Source organism: Scyliorhinus canicula, chromosome 14, assembly GCF_902713615.1.
Source record: "Scyliorhinus canicula chromosome 14, sScyCan1.1, whole genome shotgun sequence".
NCBI lineage: Eukaryota > Metazoa > Chordata > Chondrichthyes > Carcharhiniformes > Scyliorhinidae > Scyliorhinus > Scyliorhinus canicula.
Genome location: NC_052159.1, coordinates 88,770,637 through 88,793,220, shown reverse-complemented (window position 1 = coordinate 88,793,220; position 22,584 = coordinate 88,770,637). Strand labels below are relative to the sequence as shown.

The following is a 22,584-nucleotide window of genomic DNA, read 5'->3' as shown; positions in this document are numbered from 1 at the left end:
TCCGGGAGGACCAGCGAACCATGTCCACATGTTCTGTGCATGTCCGAAGCTTGGGGGATTTTGGCAGATGTCATGTCCATGGTATTAAAAACAAGGGTGGCGCCGAGTCCAGAGGTGGCGAATTAAGGGGTGTCGGAAGACCCGAGAATCCAGGTCAGAGAGGCAGACGTTCTGGCCTTTGCTTCCCTGGTAGCCCGGAGACAAATACTATTAGCTTGGAGGGATTCAAAGCCCCGAAGTCGGAGACCTGGCTGTCGGACATGGCTAGCTTTCTCTGTTTGGAGAAAATCAAGTTCACCTTGAGAGGGTCACTGTTGGGGATTGCCCGGAGGTGGCAACCGTTCGTTGACATCTTCGCAGAAAATTAATCGTCAGCAGAAGGAGGAGGGGGTGTTAGTTTAGCATAGAGTAGGGGGTTAATAAAGGTGGGACCTGTAAGGGAGGGAGACGGCTTTTGCACTATGTTTATAGTTTCATGTACATTGTTTATTGTGTTGTTGTTGTTACAATACCAAAAATACATCAATAAAATGTTTATTTTTTAAAAAATTAAAAAGTATTCTGTAGACCTGGATGGTTACCATGTCATGAAGATGGGTGAAGCTTAAGAAAGTTCTAGGATTCAATTTATCTGGGTGTTCGTTGGGGGAGTGTTCATCAGGGGAAAAGACAAAACGGAAACGTTGCTGCTGTTAGCAGGCTGCAGATAACAAAAGTATTGGTTTTGCTAGCTCTGTCCCAGGAGCTGTGTGGTAGCTCCCTGTAGTTATGACTCTCGAGAAATCCTGGGATGCAAAAGAAGATAGCAGACGTTACTGGCTTTGTGTTGGGAAGGTTTAGGGTTCAGAAGAGACCCTCAGCTGTTTATAACTTTGTGTAGCTGGGGAGATGGACCTTGGTGAAATTGAGGAGTAGTGAAACCAGCCAGCTATTAATGAAAATTGAGCAACTAAATGGAGGCTGGAATGCAGACTCTTGACATCCAGGGGAACTGAATCTCAATGGATGTGCAGTTGTTGAGGCATTGAGAGTTGGGAGTGACTGTAGGCATGATCTTCAACAATGAATGGTTTTGGTGTTCTTCATGAGGAAAGAGTTTCAACGAGATTGGTTGACTCTTTTATGATGACTGGGTGGGTTGTTGAGAAAATCTGTCTTGGTTGCATTTGCTATTGTGAATTGTGGTGCATTAGAGTGCTGTTTGCTTGTTAATTCACATTAACTCTGAATGTTAGAATGCAATATAGATATTGTAGATTGTTTTATCTTTCTGACTTTGTATAATAAAAGTGCATTTGTTGATTAAACCTATGGAATCTTGTGGCTTTATTTTCTTAGCAAGTTTATTGAGTATCAACCTTTGTCTATTTTGAACAAAGCGTTACTGGTCCCGAATCCGGTGGTACCCAAACTTTGGAATCTGGTTCACGATCATAACAGTCTGTTTTAAAGCCTTGTACAGTAAATTATTTCTGAAGAGCTGCCAGCCTTTCATTGTTTTGTTTACTTGAGTGCGACAAGACATTCCAGTAAATTAATTTGTATATCACTTAAATTATTCACTTCTATATTTAATACATTTGGTTCACACTTTAAGCAATGCCTGCTCTACCACTTCTGAAGATTGAAAGAAGGCCATGTGAAAGCATGATTCTCCATTGCTTAAGATTTTGTAGTTGAACCAGAGGAAAGTATGTTTTTCATATGGCTGCTACAGTGGGGGGGAGAATGGAATGTTTCCCCCCTCGTTGATGAAGGGGGAAAAAATGATCTTCGGTGACTTTCACCCATCTTCCACATTGTAATTTTAATGATATTGTGCCATCATTTATTCAGAAGTTGTCAAATATTTTTATTTAAAATCTGTTATAGTGTAGTCATTATTAAGAAATAGATGAATTAACAATAGGCCTTTACGAAGGTAAAGGGAACTTGATTTACAGGGGTGGCACAGTTGTTAGCACTGCTGCCTCACAGCGCCAGGGACCCTGGTTCAATTTTGGCCTTTGTGGACTGTCTGTGTGGACTTTGCACTTTCTCCCTTTGTCTGTGCAGGTTTCTTCCGGTTGCTCCAGTTTCCTCCCACAGTCAAAGATGTGCAGGTTAGGCTGGGTTATGGGGATAGGGCAGGGGAGTGGGCCTAGGTAGGGTGCTCTTTCAGAAGGTCATGCCCGCTCAATGGGTTGAATGGCCTCTTATACACTGTAGGAATGCTATGGTTCTATAGACTGCATAGTTTTTATGGATAATTCCAGAATAGCAAATTGCCACATGAAAACATATTTGATGTAGTGTATTGTGTTAATTTGCTATTTAGTCACTGTTAATGGAGAATTTAAATTTCTAATGGTCAAAGCACAAACCAGTATATTTTTTTGCTAGCTCAATCCAAGATTTTTTTCTGATTTATGTTCTTTACGTTTTGCTCTTGTTCACTCCCTGAAGACTTTTCTAGATGCAGGCAGCAATGAAGAGGTATGTGTTTATCACTCTGGAGTGCCCATTTTCCACGAAGGGTATGTATGGTTTCTCTTTGCTGTGTACCACATCAATAATACAGTAGGGCTGTAATTCATCTCGTGTCACCTGCCTGATTATGGCAGTAGAAAATCAGTGGTAGAGGCTTTGTACCTGATTTGCTAGGGGAGTGCAAGTCTTATGCTGTTCCATAGCAGGAACCTCATTGGAAGCCCAGAATTTTAAAGATTTGGGGTCATGATGCGGTGGTTTCAACCTACCGTGCTAACTCTAATGTGCAAGACCATTGGGTGCCTGTACATCCTGGAGCACAGCTCTCAGTGGGTGCAGTATCTCCAGAAATGCTTCCCGTCATCTCTTAAACTCTTTCTGGCTCACCCAGGTAAATGTTAGCATTGGTATTTTGTTTTTCCATTTTCTTTTGTTAAATTTACTTGTGTTAATTTTTAAAGTTCTGTTCCAGAGACCTATTTTGTTTATCCCCTTTTACCACTGCAATACGCAGCACCTCCTATTTTATTTTGTTTATTCCTTTTTACCACTTCAATATGCAGCACCTCCTACTTGTTAAATTAGCATTCTTTGTGCAATAAATACTAGCCTCACCAGCAATGCCTGGATCTCACGCAAATGAATAAATTTTAAATAAACACTTAAAGAAATCACACTAAAATGAGCAGATAAGGGAATAGATAATTGCACTCAAATGATAGAAATGGTTTGAGGATTGTGTTAGTTAGCTGCTGTCAGAATGTCTCCAACAAATGATTTCAAAGTTTAAATGAGTAAAAGCTTCTGCTAATTGTACGGATATCCGTTATTATGGCTCTCATCCCAATTCAGTGGAAAACGACTCATTGGTACTATGTAATTGCATTCAAGTTTAATATTTCATAACTGATGCTTTGCCTCAATTTTGCAGTTTATCGTTTAAAGTATCTGCCATTAATCATTTTCTCCTAGAATGAAATATTGGAGCTGCTGTAAGAGAAAAACTTCCGATTTCAATTCTTTTATAGCCCAAAGCGGCTGTACACAGAACAAGCACATGTGGACCAAAGCAATTGTTGTAAGTCTGGCTCAGTATTCACATTGATAGACCGTTCAGAAGCCTTTCCTTATAAAGGGAAAAATGTTTCATTCTCCAACATAATTATTTACAATAACGACAAAAGCAAAATATATCAAGATCTTCAAATTATTAGCATCTAATTGTATTCTTTGCAATATATTTAGGGGTGGCACAGTGGTTAGCACTGCTGCCTCACAGCTTCAGGCACCTGGGTTCAGTTCCCGCCTTGTGTACTGTCTGTGTGGAGTTTGCACTTTCTCCCCGTGACTGCGTGGGTTTCCTCTGGGTGCTCTGGTTTCCTCCCACAGTCCAAAAATGAGCAGATTAGGTGGATTGGCCATGATTAATTCTATTCTAATGCTTCTATTCTATTCAAGTATGAAGTGAACAGAATACTTTGATTAACTTTTTGTATAGCACCGTCGACATCTGAAGGGGAGTAGAAACAAATAGAACTAAGCAAAGGTGTATTATAAACCATCAGATTATAACACATAACCATTGAGAAAGAGATTATTGAATGACAGTTTTTTGTTTTAAGGAGGCAGCGTTTAAAGGTGGAAAGATGGGGATGTGTTGTAGCTTTATGAATGAAGTTCAAGATTCTGTCACTGAATTAAAGGGAAGCGTTGCAGAGTTGGAGGACAGGAGTTAAATACAAGACGGGAGGAAATTGATGAGGTACGGTGAGGTGAGGGTAGACTGAATTGGAATTAAACATAGAACATTACAGCGCAGTACGGGCCCTTCGGCCCTCGATGTTGCGCCGACCTGTGAAACCATCTAAAGGCTATCTGACCTGCACTATTCCATTTTCATCCATGTGTCTATCCAGTGACCACTTAAATGCCCTTAAAGTTGGCGAGTCTACTACTGTTGCAGGCAGGGCGTTCCATACCCCTACTACTCTCTGAGTAAAGAAACTGCCTCTGACATCTGTCCTTTATCTACCACCCCTCAATTTAAAGCTATGTCCCCTCGTGTTGGTCATCACCATCCAAGGAAAAAGACTCTCACGGTCTACCCTATCTAACCCTCTGACTATCTTGTATGTCTCTATTAAGTCACCTCTCAGCCTTCTCCTCTCTAACGAAAACAACCTCAGGTCCCTGAGCCTTTCCTCGTAAGACCTTCCCTCCATACCAGGCAACATCCTAGTAAATCTCCTCTGAACTCTTTCCAAAGCTTCCACATCCTTCCTATAATGTGGTGACCAGAACTGCACGCAGTACTCCAGGAGCGGCCGCACCAGAGTTATGTACAGCTGCAGCATGACCTTGTGGCTCCTAAACTCAATCCCCCTACTGATAAAGGCTAGCATACCATATGCCTTCTTAACAGCCCTATTAACCTGGGTGGCAACTTTCAGGGATTTATGTACCTGGATGCCGAGATCTCTCTGTTCATCTACACTACCAAGAATCTTGCCATTAGCCCAGTACTCTGTATTCCTGTTACTCCTTCCAAAGTGAACCACCTCACACTTTTCCGCATTAAACTCCATCTGCCACCTCTCAGCCCAGCTCTGCAGCTTATCTATGTCCCTCTGTATCCTATAACATCCTTCAGCACTATCCACAACTCCACCGACCTTCGTGTCATCTGCAAATTTACTAACCCATCCTTCTACACCCTCTTCCAGGTCATTTATAAAAATGACAAACAGCAGTGGCCCCAAAACAGATCCTTGTGGTACACCACTAGTAACTGAACTCCAGGATGAACATTTGCCATCAACCACCACCCTCTGTCTTCTTTCAGCTAGCCAATTACTGATCCAAACCGCTAAATCACCTTCAATTCCATACTTCCTTATTTTCTACAATAGCCTACTGTGGGGAACCTTATCAAATGCCTTACTGAAATCCATATACACCACATCAACAGCTTTACCCTGATCCACCTGTTTGGTCACCTTCTCAAAAAAACTCAATAAGGTTTGTGAGACATGACCTACCCTTCACAAAACCGTGTTGAGTATCGCTAATCAACTTGTTCTTTTCAAGATGATTATAAACCCTATCTCTTATAACCTTTTCCAACATTTTACCCACAACCGAAGTAAGGCTCACAGGTCTATAATTACCAGGGTTGTCTCTACTCCCCTTCTTGAACAAGGGGACAACATTTGCTATCCTCCAGTCTTCCGGCACTATTCCTGTCGACAAAGACGACATAAAGATCAAGGACAACGGCTCTGCAATCTCCTCCCTGGCTTCCCAGAGAATCCTAGGATAAATCCCATCTGGCCCAGGGGACTTATCTATTTTGACATTTTCTAAAATTGCTAACACCTCCTCCTTTTGAACCTCAATTCCATCTAGCCTGGTCGACTGAACCTGAGTGTTCTCCTCGACAACATTGTCTTTCTCCAGTGTAAACACTGACGAAAAATATCCATTTAATGCTTCCCCTATCTCCTCTGATTCCACACACAACTTTCCACTACTATCCTTGATTGGCCCTAATCTTACTCTAGTCATTCTTTTGTTCCTGATATACCTATAGAAAGCCTTAGGGTTTTCCTTGATCCTATCCGCCAATGACTTTTTGTGTCCTCTCCTTTCTCTTTTTAAGCAGGAGATGATGGATTTGAAGCTCATCTTGGGGTTGAATAGGACAACCAATATCTTGCATGGTCTTACCTTGACCATTTGCTCAGACAAAATAAGGGAGGGAGTAATGAAGGAAGAAGCAGGGTGCGTAAACAATGACTTTCTTTTTATTCTGGAAATTAATTAAACAGAAAAAAAAGTGTAAATTCAGAATCTCATGCTTTAGTACTCTTGATGCAATTTATTGAGACTAGTAGTTGTGTGACAGGTATTTGTTCTAGTTCAACAGTGCTGATAAGTGTTGGTGGGGGGAAGCTTCTAGAAATAACAATTCAGGACAAAATTAATAGTCTCTTGACTGCCGAATGTGGTTTAATTAAGGAAATACATGTGGCTGTATTATGGGAAAATGGTGTTTAATTATATTGCTGGAATCTTGATGAGATAATGAGAGGTTTAACGAGCATAATGCTGTTGGTGTGGGTTTGTACGGGCATCCAAAAGGCATTTGATACAGTACTGCATGGCAGATTTGTGAACGAAGTGAAAAAGAACTTGTGGAACAAAAGGAACTGTCGTGACATGAATATGACATTGGCGGAGTGTCAGGAAACAGCAGTGGTTAATGGATGTTTTTCAGACTGGAGGGAGGTTTGTAGTGGAGTTCCCCAGGGGTTTATCTATCTATTGGGAAGAGCAAGGGGTCTAACACTGATGTTAGATCTACATGCAAGTGCACATTTTCAAAACTTGTAGATGATATAAAACTTGGAAGCATTGTGAACAGTGAGGAGGATTGAACTTCAAAGGACGTAAATCGATTAATGGAATGGGCTGACAAATGGCAGGTGAAATTTAATTCAGAGTGTGAAGCGATATGATAGGAAAATGCAGAGAAAGGTTACTGAGAAAAGATATAAAACAAACGGTACACTTCTAAAAGGGTACAGGAGTGTAGAACAAGGTGTACAAGTGCATAAATCATTGAAGATGGCAGGACAGGTTGAGAGAATGACAGCATCCTAGTCTTTATAGACTAGAATACAAAAGCAAGATGATGATAAACTCGTAAAACACTGGTTTGGCCTTGACTGAAGTATTCTGTCCAGAAAAATGTGAAATTATCAGCGTGTAGAAAAGATAAACCAAAATTGTAGAATTTACAGTGCAGAAGGAGGCCATTCTGCCCATCAGTCCTGCACCGTCCCAGGAAAGAGCACCCTGCCTAAGCCCACATCAAAACCCAGTAACCCCACCTAACCTTTTTGGACGCTAAAGGCAATTTAGCATGGCCAATCCACCTAACTTGCACAGCTTTAGACTTGGAGGAAAATAGAGCACCCGGAAGAAACCCACGCAGACACTGGGAGAATGTGCAGACTCCACACAGACAGTGACCCAAGCCGGGAATCGACCCTGGGACCCTGGAGCTGTGAATCATAGAATTTATAGTGCAGAAGGAGGCCATGTGGCCTATCGAGTCTGTACCGGCCCTTGGAAAGTGCACTCTACTCAAGCCCATGCCTCCACCCTATTCCCGTAACCCCACTTTACCTTTTTGGACACCAAGGGCAATTTACCATGATCAATCCACCTAACCCTTACATCTTTGGGCTGTCGGAGGAAACCGGAGCACCTGGAGGAAACCCACGAAGACACTGGGAAAATGTACAGACTCCGCAGAGACAGTGACCCAAGCCGGGAATCTAATCTCGGACCCTGGAGCTGTGAAATAACAGTGTTAACCACAGTGCTACCATGCCGCCAGTGGTTCCAGGGCTGAGGGACTTCACTTAAGTAGATCGTTTAGAGGGGTTGGGGACTTTTTTTTTTCTTTGGAGAAGAAAAGGTTGAGAGGAAATTTGATGGGGCTTTTCATAATCTTGTTGAGTTTGGAGAGCAGATAGGGAAAAATTGTTCTCATTGGTAGAAAGATTGAGAGAGAATGAGGAAGCACAGATTTTGACAAGTTTTCAAGAACAAAAAATGCAATGGAGATGTAAGAGAAAGCTTTTTATGCAGTGAAGGTTGAAATCTGGAATACACTGCCTGAAAATGTGGTGGAGACGGATCCAATCCAGGCATTTAAGGGGGGATTGGATTTTTATCTGGAAAATAATGTACAAGGGTGGGGAAGAAGGCTGGGGAGTTTTAGAGAGCCAGTATAGACATGATGGACCAAATAGCCTCCTGTGCTGTATCATTCTGTGAAGTATTTACCAAAGGGTCTATTCCTGCAACTCCACCCGAAGAACAATTTGGCATGGCCAATCCACCTAACCTGCACATCTTTGGACTGAGGGAGGAACCCGGAGGAAACCCACGCACCCACTGGGAGAGTGTACAAACTCCACTCATTTACCCAAAGTCAGAATCACATTGACTGCTTTGTTGTTGAGGAGAGTGGCAAAAGGTTTGTTCCTGTTCCTTTAGGTCTTCAAATCGCTCACAAAATCTGAAGTAAATTTGCACACTCCCTGATTTCACATTTGAAAGAAGGGAAATTAGCTGGTTTGGCCCTTGAAATTTGACACTGAGCTAGACATACCGTATATACTCGCGTATCCTTCGATCTCGCGTATCATGCGACCCCTAAATTTTCGTCCCCAAAACATGATTTTATGGTATACCTCGTGTATCATGCGAGTCACTTTTTTGGAAATCTGAAGAGTAGTATTCTGATGGGAAGAGTGGTTTCTGCTGTGAAAGCTGTTCGCGATTTGAACAGCTGTCCAGCTGGCTTTACTAGCGTCGTTCAGCCACTTGCCGTTTCCATTCATAAAAACATGAATGGAAACGTCAATTGGCTGAACGTCTTCCCATCAGAATGCTGTGGTCAAAATCTGAAGAGTAGTATTCAGATGGGAAGAGTGGTTTCTGCTGTGAAAGCTGTTCGCGATTCGAACAGCTGTCCAGCTGGCTTTACTAGCGTCGTTCAGCCACTTGCCGTTTCCATTCATAAAAACATGAATGGAAACGTCAATTGGCTGAACGTCTTCCCATCAGAATGCTGTGGTCAAAATCTGAAGAGTAGTATTCAGATGGGAAGAGTGGTTTCTGCTGTGAAAGCTGTTCGCGATTCGAACAGCTGTCCAGCTGGCTTTACTAGCGTCGTTCAGCCACTTGCCGTTTCCATTCATAAAAACATGAATGGAAACGTCAATTGGCTGAACGTCTTCCCATCAGAATGCTGTGGTCAAAATCTGAAGAGTAGTATTCAGATGGGAAGAGTGGTTTCTGCTGTGAAAGCTGTTCGCGATTCGAACAGCTGTCCAGCTGGCTTTACTAGCGTCGTTCAGCCACTTGCTGTTTCCATTCATAAAAACATGAATGGAAACGTCAATTGGCTGAACATCTTCCCATCAGAATGCTGTGGTCAAAATCTGAAGAGTAGTATTCTGATGGGAAGATGTTCAGCCACTTGACGTTTCCATTCATGTTTTTATGAATGGAAACGGCAAGTGGCTGAACGACGCTAGTAAAGCCAGCTGGACAGCTGTTCGAATCGCGACCAGCTTTCACAGCAGAAACCACTCTTCCCATCTTCCCATCAGAATACTACTCTTCAGATTTTGACCACAGCATTCTGATGGGAAGATGTTCAGCCAATTGACGTTTCCATTCATGTTTTTATGAATGGAAAAGGAAAGTGGCTGAACGACGCTAGTAAAGCCAGCTGGACAGCTGTTCGAATCGCGAACAGCTTTCACAGCAGAATCCACTCTTCCCATCAGAATACTACTCTTCAGATTTTGACCACAGCATTCTGATGGGAAGATGTTCAGCCACTTGACGTTTCCATTCATTTTTTTATGAATGGAAACGGTAAGTGGCTGAACGACGCAGGTAAAGCCTGCTGGATGCTATGTGACTTATCTTGGCCAGCATTTCACACCCGCGATTTTTGTACCTCGCGTATCATGCGACCCCCGAAATTTAGGCTTCAAATTAGGTGCTCAAAAGTCGCATGTTACGCGAGTATATACGGTATGTGAGATGTCGACCATGAAAACCAAGACGCATAGCCACTTTTTGTTTCTCGGCTCGGCCACAGGTTTTCCCTTCGTTTCCATGAAGAGGTTCACTTTGTTCCTAAGTTATTAAAACTACACCAACATGCTCCCCCGTTTGAGGTATCACACTTCATAATAAAGTCATTTTTTTTGTCCCTGTGCTTTTCAAAATGGACAATTTTTGAGCTGGCCACCTGATTGATGCCTTGCAGCAGTTTCATAGTACAATGGCCACTTGGATGATGAGTCGCTCCAGTCAACTTTGATCAAAAGCGGGGCAGCACGGTGGCCTAGTGGTTAGCACAACCGCCTCACGGCGCTGAGGTCCCAGGTTCGATCCCGGCTCTGGGTCACTGTCCGTGTGGAGTTTGCACGTTCTCCCCATGTCTGCGTGGGTTTCGCCCCCACAACCCAAAAATTTGCAGAGTAGGTGGATTGGCCACGCTAAATTGCCCCTTAATTGGAAAAAATAATTGGCTAATCTAAATTTATAAAAAAAAACTTTGATCAAAAGCAAGCCTTCACAGGCCTTAACCTCCCGTAATGGAGATAATGGCCTTGGGAACATGCATCCTTTGTCCAACATTGAGGAGGTATGTCGCATGACCTTCCCCCAAGCAGCACTGTTTATATAGTCCAGTTGAACTGAATTCTGGCAGTTCCTGGTTGATCTCCAACATGAACAGAACTCCAGGCAACAGCCTATGCTGTTTACTATCAAGCCAGTGACAGCAGAAAGCACTCTGGCCTCATCAAATCTGTCAATTGCTGGAGCCTTGGAACTCGTGCCTCCAGACTGATTCATTCTCCATTGTCGCCTTCTATTGTGGCAGTCTCGTGCTGGAAACACCTTGGACCATGGATTGCCCCGCCCCTGCTTTACAGGAACTTGTGGGTGCCTTCACATCTCCTGTTGCCAAAACAAGGTGCGCCCCATACTGCTCTCAATAATTCACTTTGATTATCCCCAGTGTTCCTTATATTCTCTGAGGGCTAAGATTTTTTTGCAAGCCTTCCACTAGCAACAGACTAGTGAGCTGTGCTTAAGCATTTCCTGATTGTGGAGACCCATGCTCAAGCATAGGCCTTGCTGCTTTTTTGCTTGTTGGCTCCAAAATAGAAAATCATATTTGTTTCTGATAGCCTTCTATTTCTCTTCCACAGCTAGCAATTTCTCTCTGTTTTTGAAAGCTGCTGTCAGTCTCCAATAGCAACTGCAGACAACTTTCTCTGCCTGTTTCCAAGCTGTTCCAGCGCGTAATTTTGTTTTCTGTGAAAAATCTCTCCGCCAAACCCAAAACTAGGTTACTTCCCTGCAACCTATCCCAATGAAAAGCTGGAACATCGCTTTCTGACCTTTCTTGGAATTGGAAAATTACATGAATAATTTATACCTCTAATGGAAACGCTGCAATACCTTGGGATTCCATTACTAAAATTTAAGAGGTTCAGCTATTTCAGGCTTGTCCAACCTCCGGCCCACGGTCTGAATGTGGTCCCCGAGACATTCTGATCCAACCTGCTACGTCGTTGGGCTCAGCAGTTGTAGATTTATGAACAGACTTATGAAAAATATTGCAAGCCTGGTCATCCAATGACAGGCGGCTGTCCATAAGATATGGGAGCAGAAGTAGGCCATTCAGTCCAATGAGTGCCATGCTATTCCGTAAGATAATGGTTGATTTGATATAATCCTTACTAATTAAAATCTGTCTATCTCTGCCTTGAACATTCTGTGATATTGAATTCCACAGATTCACTATTGGTCTGAAAACATATTCCTCCTCATCTCATCATAAATGGGTGACCCCTTACTCTGAGATTATACCCTCTGGTCCTAGACCCTCCCACAAGAGGAAATAGCCTCTCAGCATCTTCCCTATCAAGCCCCTCTTGAGAATCCTATATGTCTCAATAAGGTCGCCTCTCATTCTTGTAAACTCCAGTGAGTACAGATCCAACCTACTTAACCTCTCCTCATAAGAAAATTCCTCCATGCCCCAGATCAACATGGTGAACCTTCTCTGGACTGCCTCCAATGCCAGTTAATCTTTCCTTAGATAAGGGGACCAAAACTGTTCACAGTATTCCAGGTGTGGTCTAACACATGCCTTGTATAGTTTTAGCAGGACTTCCTATTTTTATACTCCATTCCCTTTGAAATAAAGACCAACATTTCATTTGCCTTCCGAATTACCTGCTTGCATGCTAACTTTTGTGATTTATGCATGAGGACCCCCAAATCCCTCTGTTCTTCAATTTTCTGCTGTCTTTCTCCACTTAAATAATATTCGGCTCCTTTATTCTTCCTACCGTAACTTCATATTTTCCTACATTATATTCCATCTGGCAAGTTTTTAACCACTCATCTAATTTGTCGATTTCTCTCTGTAGACTTTGTCATTTTCACCACTTGCCTTCCTACCTATTTTTGTGACATCTGCAAACTTGGCAATAGTACATTTATTTCCCTTGTCCAAGTCATTGGAGACGGTTTAGCTCAGATGGCTGGACAGCTGGTTTGTGATTCAGAACAAGGCCAACTGCACAGCTTCAATTCCCCTGCCAGCTGAGGCTATTCATAAAGGCCCCACCTTCTCAATCTTGCTCCTCGCCTAAGGTGTTATGATCCTCAGATTAAATCACTACCATTCAGCTCTCCCCCTCAAAGGGGAAAGCAGCCTATGGTCATTGGGGACTATGGTGACTTTAAGACTTTATTGACCTAAGTCATTAATATATATTGCAAATAATTGTGGCACTCTCGACTAGTTGCAGGTTGGCATGCTGAAAATGCCTTCTTATCCCAACTCTGTTCTCTATCAGTTAGCCAATTCTTTATGCAAGCTCCTATACTACCCCCCAACAACATGGGCTCTTATCTTATTTAAGAGCATATTGTCTGGTACCTTGTTGAACACTTTTTTGAAATTCAAGTATGTTACATCTACTGGTTCCCCGTTATCTATCCTGCTTATTACACCTCAAAGAATTCTAATAGATTTGTCAGGCATGTTTTCCCTGAATCCATGCTTGATTATATTATGCATTTCTAAATGCTCTGCAGTTAAAATGCCAGAAGTTAAGCTAACTGGCCTAGTTTTTTTGTCTCCTTTTTGAATAAAGGTGTTACATTGGCAGTTTTCCAACCCTCTGGGACTTTTCCTGATTTTAAGGATTCTTAGAGGATTACTACCAGTGCATCTATTATCTCTGTAGCTACTTCCTTTAATATCCTGGGAGGCAACCCATCAGGTCCAGTGGGTTTATCAGCCTGTCTCTATGTGTTGGGTGCTCTTGGGCTTCAGCAGCCAAGGCATAGAACAACCAGCCTGTGATTTGATCAGACACACAATCAGTTGCCAGGTAAGTTTTAATTTTCAGTTTCAGTGTGGGGAACTTGGAGTGATAGGTAGGTACAGCACCTGCAGTAGTCTGGCAGGTAGGTACAGCGCCTGCAGTAGTGCGGCAGGGTAATCAGATCTATCTGGGCTGGGCTTCGGGTGGACCCAGGGAAGGGAAAAGTGGAGGCAGGGGTGCACATGTGTGTTGCAGTGAGGGAGAGAGTAAGTGTACCTTCCAATTCAGGTTTCTCATTCACTCTCTCCACCGTACACCAACACATAACTACCCACCCACTCACAGAAGAGGAAGATGAAGCAAGTGACACTGAGAACTGGACACACACACACAGGCCTCTCACTTGGTAATTTTTATTAATTACTCTTTGCAGATTAATGCTGTGATATTTTGCTCAGCAATTGTTTCTTAATAGCTCAACCTTTTTATTGAAATTCAGTTTATTGTTGTGCCAAACGTTATCTTTCTGAAATTTTCTCAACAGTCCTGAGTGAGGAAAAAATGGCACATGTATGAAACAGCTTGAGCTGTTGTTTATTGTTTTCATACCCCTCTAATCTTTTTGAGTAAATAGCGACCAAATTTGCAATTCCTAACCCAGCTGCTTCCATTAACTTACATTTAAAACAACAGTTTCCAAACTGAAAGTTATACCCCAGAACATGTGAATCATGAAATTAGACATTTTCACAATGGGGTATTACTTTTTTGAATTATACATTTTATGACCCAAATGAAAATTGCTTATTGTCACGAGTAGGCTTCAATGAAGTTACTGTGAAAAGCCCCTAGTCGCCACATTCCGGCACCTGTTCGGGGAGGCTGGTACGGATGCACCTAGGCATCTAATTTTGGGCTGCTAATGCCACAATTATCACATTGCGTCCTTGCTAAATCTGTAATAGTGTAAAATAGAACATCAAGGAATAGCCCCTCCACATGACTGCAAAAAGTGGGGAGGAGGTTGTGTTTGCCAATCAATTTGAGAGCAGATGTAGAGGTACCCAGCTCTAGCAAACCAGTTTTCCAGCTAGCGACACTGGCTAGTCACCCAATAACGTGGTTTCCAAGTTTCGGGTTAAGATTCAAGTGTCATTAAGCTGGCTGCTACCGGTGTCATGTAACAAAGAACAATTCAGCACGGAACAGGCCCTTTGGCACTCTAGGCCTGTACTGGTCATGATACCAACCCTTTGCCAAACCATCAGCACTTCCTTGTGCCATATCCCTCTATACCCATCCTATCCATGTGTTTGTCAAGATGCATTTTAAACACCGTTAATGTATCTGCTTCCACAACCTCCCCTGGCAACACATTCCAGGCACTCACCAGCCTCTGTGTAAGAAATCTTGCCTCACACATCTCTAAACTTTGCCCCATGGACCTTAAACTTATGCCCCCAGTGACTGGCTCCTCCCCCCTGGGAAAGAGTGCCTGCCCATCCAAGGTTCGATTCTGTGCTTGGGTCACTAACTGTGCAGAGTCTGCATGTTCTTCCCGTGTCCGCGTGGGATTCTTCCGGGTGCTCCAGTTTCCCCTCTCAGTCCATAGATGTGCCATAGATGTGCAGGTTATGTGCATTGGCCATGCTAATTTGCCCTTCGTGTCCAAAAAGGTTCGGTGGGGTTACTGGGTTACGGGTGTGGACTTGAGTGAGGTGTTCGTTCCAAGGGCCAGTGCAGAATCGATGGGCCGAATGGTCTCCTTCTGCCTGTAAATTCTATGATTTTTACCTTTCCTGCTGTTAATATACTTCTGACACTAGCTACAGTTTGGTATTCAACACTCGTGGTATCATCAAACAGACTTAGCAGCCAATTATATTGAAGAATTCTCAGGAAAAGCAAACCAAGAAGTAATAAGCAGGTTATAAGCATAATTCACAGCTCCAGGGTCCCAGGTTCGTCGAATAAAGGCAAGCATTCCGTTGCTTTCTTGACTACCTTGTCCACTTGTGTTGCCGCCTTTAAAGTTCTGCGGACATGCACGCCCAGATGTTTCTGACTTTCTATAGCCCTAAGAGTTTTGCCATTTACGGTATATTTCCCTTCTATGTTGGACCTACCAAAATGCATTACCTCACATTTGTCCAGATTAAACTCCCATTTGCCATTTCTCTGCCCAAATCTCCAACCTATCTATGTCCTGTTGTATCTTCTGATAATCCTCAACACTATCTGTCACTCCACCAACCTTGGTGTCATTCACAAACTTACTAATCAGACCGGCTACATTTTCCTCCAGATCGTTTATGTACACTACAACAACAGAGACCCAAGCACAGATCCCTGTGGTACACCAATAGTCACAACCTTCCATTCAGAAAAACACCTTTCTACTGCTATCCTTTTGCCTTCTGCGATCGAGCTAGTTCTGTATCCATCTTACCACCTCCCCTCTAATCCTATGTGACATCACCTTTTGTACCAGTCTGCCATGAGGCACCTTGTCAAAGGCTTTACTAAAGTCCATGTAAACAAAATCCACCGCCCCCCCATCAACCATCTTTGTCACCCCCTCAAAAAACTTTCGCTATTTCCTGAGTTATTTCAAGGTGCATGTAATGAGTCCTTTTGGTGACATTACCTCAGAGCTGACTAGAGGGAGCCTGTCAAGTAAGCCCCAGCCTTTTATTAATAAAACAAGTTCTTGTATGACTATTCTCACCATAAAATGGGGAGAATTCTTTGACCTTTAAGCTGCATTTTTGTTGGACGTTTATGCAGTTAGTAGATTTATTATATATGGTTTCTATTTTAACAGCTTAATAAAGTTGAACTATGTCGGCATGATTGGCACCAAACTGGAGGACAAGTCATAATTACTATTTATGCCAAAAACTCAATACCGGAGCTGAGTTATGTTGAAGCTAACAACACAGTGGTATGTGTAGCTCTGTTATAGCTTTTACAATGATATAAGTTTTTAAAAATCGTAAATAGTTTGTCTAAATAATTAAAGCTGCTTCATTCACTACACTGTTGTATTTCATGAAAAAGTTTCTTAAATGTGCTGTCATGTTAATCAAAATTCAGGTGCTTGTACAATTAATTTAGGACTGGTATGCTGGATGGCAGACCTGTGTAAGGAATCGATGCCAAAGCCAATTTCTCTCTCTGAATAGCTGTCTTATTGCAAAATTCACTTTCATGCTAACTTAGTTTCAAGTTGAACAAGAATTATTGAAGAACAGTCAAATTTCCTGAATGCATTGCTTAAGTTATGTAAAGATCTTGGTGAATATCCTGTCTCTATGTTGGATTTGTGTATTGAACAGTTGCTTCAGTAGTTAGGGTAATTTAGTAACTCCGCTTTACACTATAGAAATCATTGAAGTGTAAGACTGTTTAAAAAGGTATGTATTTTCTCATGGACCGCTTGAATTCTCTCTTTGATCCATGCTGTGGCCTCTTTCAATAAAAACATGAAGTGAGTAGCTTAATTGCAAACCACTGTTGCGCCTGTCTATCCCTGGTTGCATTGCAAGCGAGCCCTAAAGGATCATGCCCCACCTGTTATGCCTTTCCCTACACATTCTGGATGTGGACTCAGTTTTGTTTTTGTGCATAGCCTAGCTGAAGATAGGATTGAAGACCAGAAAAGAGAGAGAAATTGAAGCAGCATTCTGTGGGAGGTGGGGGAAAGCTGTCCGAGATTGGCAAACTGGACTTGTGTTAGCATTAAACAATTACAAGTACTTAAGCCGTGCAACCTGACTTTGTGGTGTGTTTCCTAAAATTAACAACAGAGGCAGGTATTGAACTGTTTTGGCAAAACACAAGATGCCTATTGGGTGCAAACAGTTTTGTGCAGTAATTGACTGTTCACATTAATATTTTTTAAATTGAACTGGCTGTGTTCCTTAGATAGAAACATTATGCCAAAAAGCATTAAACCAACTTAATTTATCATAATAGAACCATAGAAGGATACAACATGGCTATTCAGCTCATTGTGTCAGTGCTATAAACCCTTGAAAGAGTTATTCAGTTAGTCTCACTCCCTGCTATTTTCATATAGTCTTGCAAATTTTCATTCTTCAAGTATTTATCCAGTTCTTTTAAATCTTTATTTTATATTATTACATCTGCTTCCACCACCCTTTCATTCCTTTGACCAATTATCTAAATCCATTTCCTGTGGTTACTGACTTGGTTTGTTGTGTTGGTGAAAATGCATTCTCATCTGATGTAGGTAGGCAGCAAGCAAATGTTTCTGTCACAGGAGGTTTTAAATTAGGGAAAGAAAATTGAACTTTCACAGTGACTGATCTGGAATAGAACTGAAACGAGGAATTTTTCAATGAACCTTGATGAAAGTTAAACCTTGTAAAAATTAATTTTTCAATAAATCGATTCTCCATTTGATGTATAAATAGCTATGCCAATAGTGGCAATGAATCTAGTAAATTGAAGTAATAGTCATTACAGTTATCAAATCGATTCAGTGTTTGGAACTGTAGTACAAGTGAGGCACCTTTCAGAAAAACATAGAATTTGCAGTGCAGAAGGAGGCTATTCGGTCCATCAAGTCTGCACCGGCCCTTGGAAAGAGCACCCCACTTAAGCCCACACCTCCACCCTATCCCTGTAACCCAGGAACTCCACCTAAACCTTTTTGGACACTTGAGGGGCAATTTAGCATGGCCAATCCACCTACCCTGCACATCTTTGGACTGTGGGAGGAAACCATAGTGCCCGGAGGAAACCCAGGCAGACACGGGGAGAAAGTGCAGATTCCGCAGACAAGTGGGAATCGAACCCGGGCCTGGAGCTGTGAAGCAACAGTGCTAACCACTGCTACTGTGCTGCCCTTTGCTTGAAGTAAAGTTTTTCCATCTGTTAGATAATACCTTTTAAACAGAACAAATCTGGAAGTACAATAATTGGCACGGCACTTGTTTTTGTATAAATCTTAACCTGTGCTCGTCCTTTATCAACACTAAATTATGAAATATGGGATGATATGTTTAATCATCTGCAACCAATTTTACTTTGTATTTATGCATGGGTGAAACTAGGCACTTGTTTTGCAGGCCTGTGCAAATGTTTCTCTCGGGACATCATAAGGTAGAAGTGCCTGATCCAATAGCCCTTTAAATACTGCTGAAATTTGGGAATCAAATTCTATTGCAGCACTTCCTACATTGCTGCTGGTTTGTTTCTTTGTCTGTTATCCGTTAATAATTGCACAACCTGTTCTTTATTAAGCATAATTCTTTGGCAATTCGAATACCTAAATTCCGCACACCAGTCAGATTCTTTAAAATATAATTGTTGACTTCAGAACATTTTGACAAGTCTGTGCATTGCTATCAAATATCCATCGACATTTTGATGCAACGCCTTGTTTTTACTGACTTGTGTACATTCCAATGTATTCTAATGCTGCACATCAATATAATTTTTTTAAATTTTACAGCTGAATATCCACATTTTGTTTGAAAGGGGAAAAGAATTTGAACGCAAAGTAAACTTGTGGAGTGTAAGTATAGATCCTGTTGTAAGATTTTTAGGAGTGATTAATGCAGTGACTTCGACTATGAGAAATACCTATTTTCTGAAATTCCGTTCGAAATTATAGTATCATAACTTCCTTTTCTAAGGATACTTCTTTACAATTATGGCTGAGATGAATTCAGTTGTGATTCTCTGCTATTGATTAGATTTTTCAAACTTGGCTGCAACGCTAGAATCTGACTTAGATTAATTACTAAAAATCTAACAGTCTACTTAATTTGAGTTGATACGTTTTGTGCTGTTTATTACAGTTGCTTAATTTAAGCAATAGGATAATAAACATTTTGTTCAAGCAAAAAACAAAGTAATAGCTGAGGACTCTACCTTTTCTACATTTTCAGTGGGCTGGTATTTCCATCTGCCCTGAAGCTCCTGATTGTAGCTGTATTTCAAGTTCTGGAGCCATTTACATGTAGGAGCTGAGCTCCAGGAAGTTTTGGTAGTATAGCGATGGGGATTCATTTTTGTAAATCCATTGTCAATTCTTCTTGACTTTTTCTTTCGTCATTCACAAGATATAAATGTTGCTGGCCATACCTTATTGCCCATGAGAAGGAAGGTGATGGTGAGCTGCCTTTTTAAACCACTGCAGCCCATGTGGTGTAGGTACACCCATAATGACTATGATAAGAGAGTTCCATGATTTTCACCCAGTGACCGTGAATAGTTCCAGGTCAGGATAATGTGGCTTGGAGGGGAACTTGCAGGTGGTGGTGTTCCCATGAACTTGCTACCCTGGCCCTTCTAGATGATAGAGCTTGTTAGTTTGGAAGGTGTTGTGCTTTGGTGAATTACTGCAGTGCCTATGGCCTAAACCCTGAATTACCTTTGTGCCTCCTGGCATTCTCTAAAGTGGGCTCTCAAGGTATATTTTGCTGCCTCAAAATTAGCAATCTTAACTCCCCAGTCCTCGTTTCTGACCTGCATCCAGTCCAATATACTTGTTGGAGGCTAATTTTGTTAAGATTTCTCCATCCTACTTGTCACCCAGCACTTGGACTTTGCAAGCAGGCCAATAATCACCCGTTTCCCTCTGTCATTTCTCTCCATAATGTCCATGCGAAGAGGCCTATGACTTTATTGTGAGTGATTACATTGACATAATGGGCATCACAGAAATTTGGCTCCTGGATAATGACACCTTCCCTTGACCAAAACCTCTTCATCTGACTCTACTTTTCACGACCTTATGACTTTACTCACCTACACGCTGGTCATTGACCCCAGTGCAGCCTCCATCTTTGTACAGGGATGCAGACTTCAAATTATCTGGATCAGAACTGCTTAATCACCAAGCCTAGCTGGACACCTTTTAAGTCCTGTTGGACCATACAGTCCTCTGTCAACATTACCTGGCACTCTACAATCATTTTGGAATGGAAAGTAACCCTGAGCATCTTTTTCATTCGTAATTACATTAATATGTGCAAAGTGCTCATAGACTTTGTCACTGAGATTGAGATCAGTTGTTCAACTGTTTCTGCTGCATTCTCCTTTCCCTTTCCCACCAAGCCCTGAAGCCATGTATTGGTTCGACATTTTCTTCAGTCTTGGTTCATTATGTCTCCAAGCTGATCTTCGATATCAGACTCTCTTTGAGTTTATTCCTGACAAACTGCTGACGCCAAATTTTTTTCTTGATTCCCATGCTAAATGATAGTGTAAATAGTTTCCTATTTTTTTCCATCCAACCACCCCTCCACAACCTCTGTTCCTTTTAGAAGAGCAGTGTCTGATGGCCATCCCCAACCTTCCAAATCTCTTCCCATCTTTCCTGCAACTCAATGCTTCCATTTCTCCAGTCAGGTGTTTACCCTGCGATAGCACTGAAACAATCCTAATCAAGGTCAAACATGATATAATCTATAACTGTGACCAATGTGCATTATTCCACCGCACTATTGCCCTTTGTGACATCTAATACAATCTTTGCAAAGGCCTGTCATACCATTTTCTCTAATGCTCTCCTCCTTCGTCCAGTTGAGGGGACTGACCTCACTTAGTCCCATTCTTACCTATACAATCATATTCGGAGAATCTTCTGTAATGTTTCCCCCTCCCACTATTCTCAAGTGTTCCATGAATCCAAACTTCAGTCGTCTCTTCCTCAGCTGCATGCTGCCCTTGTTAACATCATCCAAAGTCCTGCAGCAATTCTACATGGTTGTTGACAGTTCGGGACCTCTCTTGACCCTCCACTACATGTGGTGTGAACCTGCTTGTCAAAATTGAATTCTCAAACATTGAGGCATTTGTATCATCTTTGTCCTATGCCACAAATTGGCCACCTTCAATTCTATTTCCCTCTCCCCAACTACTGCAACATCAGTGTTCTAATTGACCCCAAAATGAGCTACCAATCCCATAAACTCTCTCAAAAACCACCTCGGGCCCTGCTGAAGTGATCCTTCATTTCCTTGTCACTTCCAGATTTCTTCATTCAAATGTTCGCCTAGATGGCCTTCCATCTTCCACGTTCTGTAAACTTATATTCATACAAGCTGCTCATATCCTATACCACACCAAATCCTGCTGACGTATCACTCAATGTCTTTAATGTAAAATTATAATTATGTTCAAATCTCTTTATGGCTACACTCCTTTTCCAATCTCTTCCAGTGCTCCAAAACTTTGTATTCTTTTGCCTTCAACGTACCACTTGTAACAAAAAATAATCCCCATGTCAATTCCATGGGTCCGAGGTCCTTGCTAATGAAAGCCTGGTCTTAGTTTGTTTGATGCTAGCCAGTATTAAAATGTAAATGTGTCTATTTTTTGAGTTTTCTGGTGTTCTGTATATTGTGCTTGTTTAAAAACTGTATTTTATTTTTAATTTGAAGGAGCAGTCTGGAAGAAGCAGTGAAATAACATTTTCTCTCTCCTCCATGAAGGTCATTGATGTTAATAAAAGTCAAATGAGTATGACACCTGCTAAGATTGAGATTACTATGAAGAAAGCTGAGCCAATATTATGGGCTCGGCTTGAGCTACCTCCACCACAGCCTGAGAAAAAGGAGCAATCTCCAGATTCAGATGAAGATGACGATTGAATGAAAGTGGGGACCAATGTGAAGTGTGTGATGTGAGGGAGTAATAACATTTACTATTTTAACGCATCTACATTCTGTATCCCTGTTTTCAAAACAATTTACATAAAATGACTGCTTACTGTAATTTGATGCAAAGCTGCAAGATATTTATGAACAAACTACTACATCTTGTCTTTAGCTGTATAGATTTGTTTGTATAGCAAATGAATTATATTATTCAGCACATTAATAGTATATCAAAAGCAATGCAACATCTTCAGTTTGATCAGAATTAAATAAAGACCACTTTTCAGTGTCTGGAACACTTGCCTATTAGAATTCTATTTACATGTGCTTGATAAAATCAAATGACTCTATTTCAGCTGCGTTTATTTGTGGTCAGTGTTGTTGAGGTAATCCTACCTATCGTTGTTCGAGATATGGTATTCCCTCCAAACTGCAGGAGGGTTTCCAACTGCAGTGTTTTTCAAACTTCTTTCCCAGGGGCCCACTTCAGCTGACCTTCAGGACTCACACCAGCTGACCTTAGCTACAAA

The 22,584-nt window shown here is 41.7% G+C and overlaps 1 protein-coding gene across 2 annotated transcripts in view; it reads left to right on the top strand.

The window, feature by feature from the left end:
• chordc1a (cysteine and histidine-rich domain (CHORD) containing 1a) overlaps positions 1-22,350 on the top strand; it is a 67,514-nt gene extending 45,164 nt beyond the window's left edge. For both annotated transcript variants that reach the window (XM_038818284.1, XM_038818283.1), the window contains exons 7-11: positions 2,446-2,516; positions 3,442-3,547; positions 16,243-16,362; positions 18,901-18,963; positions 21,890-22,350. In XM_038818284.1, the coding sequence (XP_038674212.1) occupies positions 2,446-2,516; positions 3,442-3,547; positions 16,243-16,362; positions 18,901-18,963; positions 21,890-22,048 (519 nt within the window). In that variant the 3' untranslated portion in view covers positions 22,049-22,350. The remainder of the gene's footprint in view (positions 1-2,445; positions 2,517-3,441; positions 3,548-16,242; positions 16,363-18,900; positions 18,964-21,889) is intronic.
• The last annotated feature ends 234 nt before the right edge of the window (positions 22,351-22,584 follow it).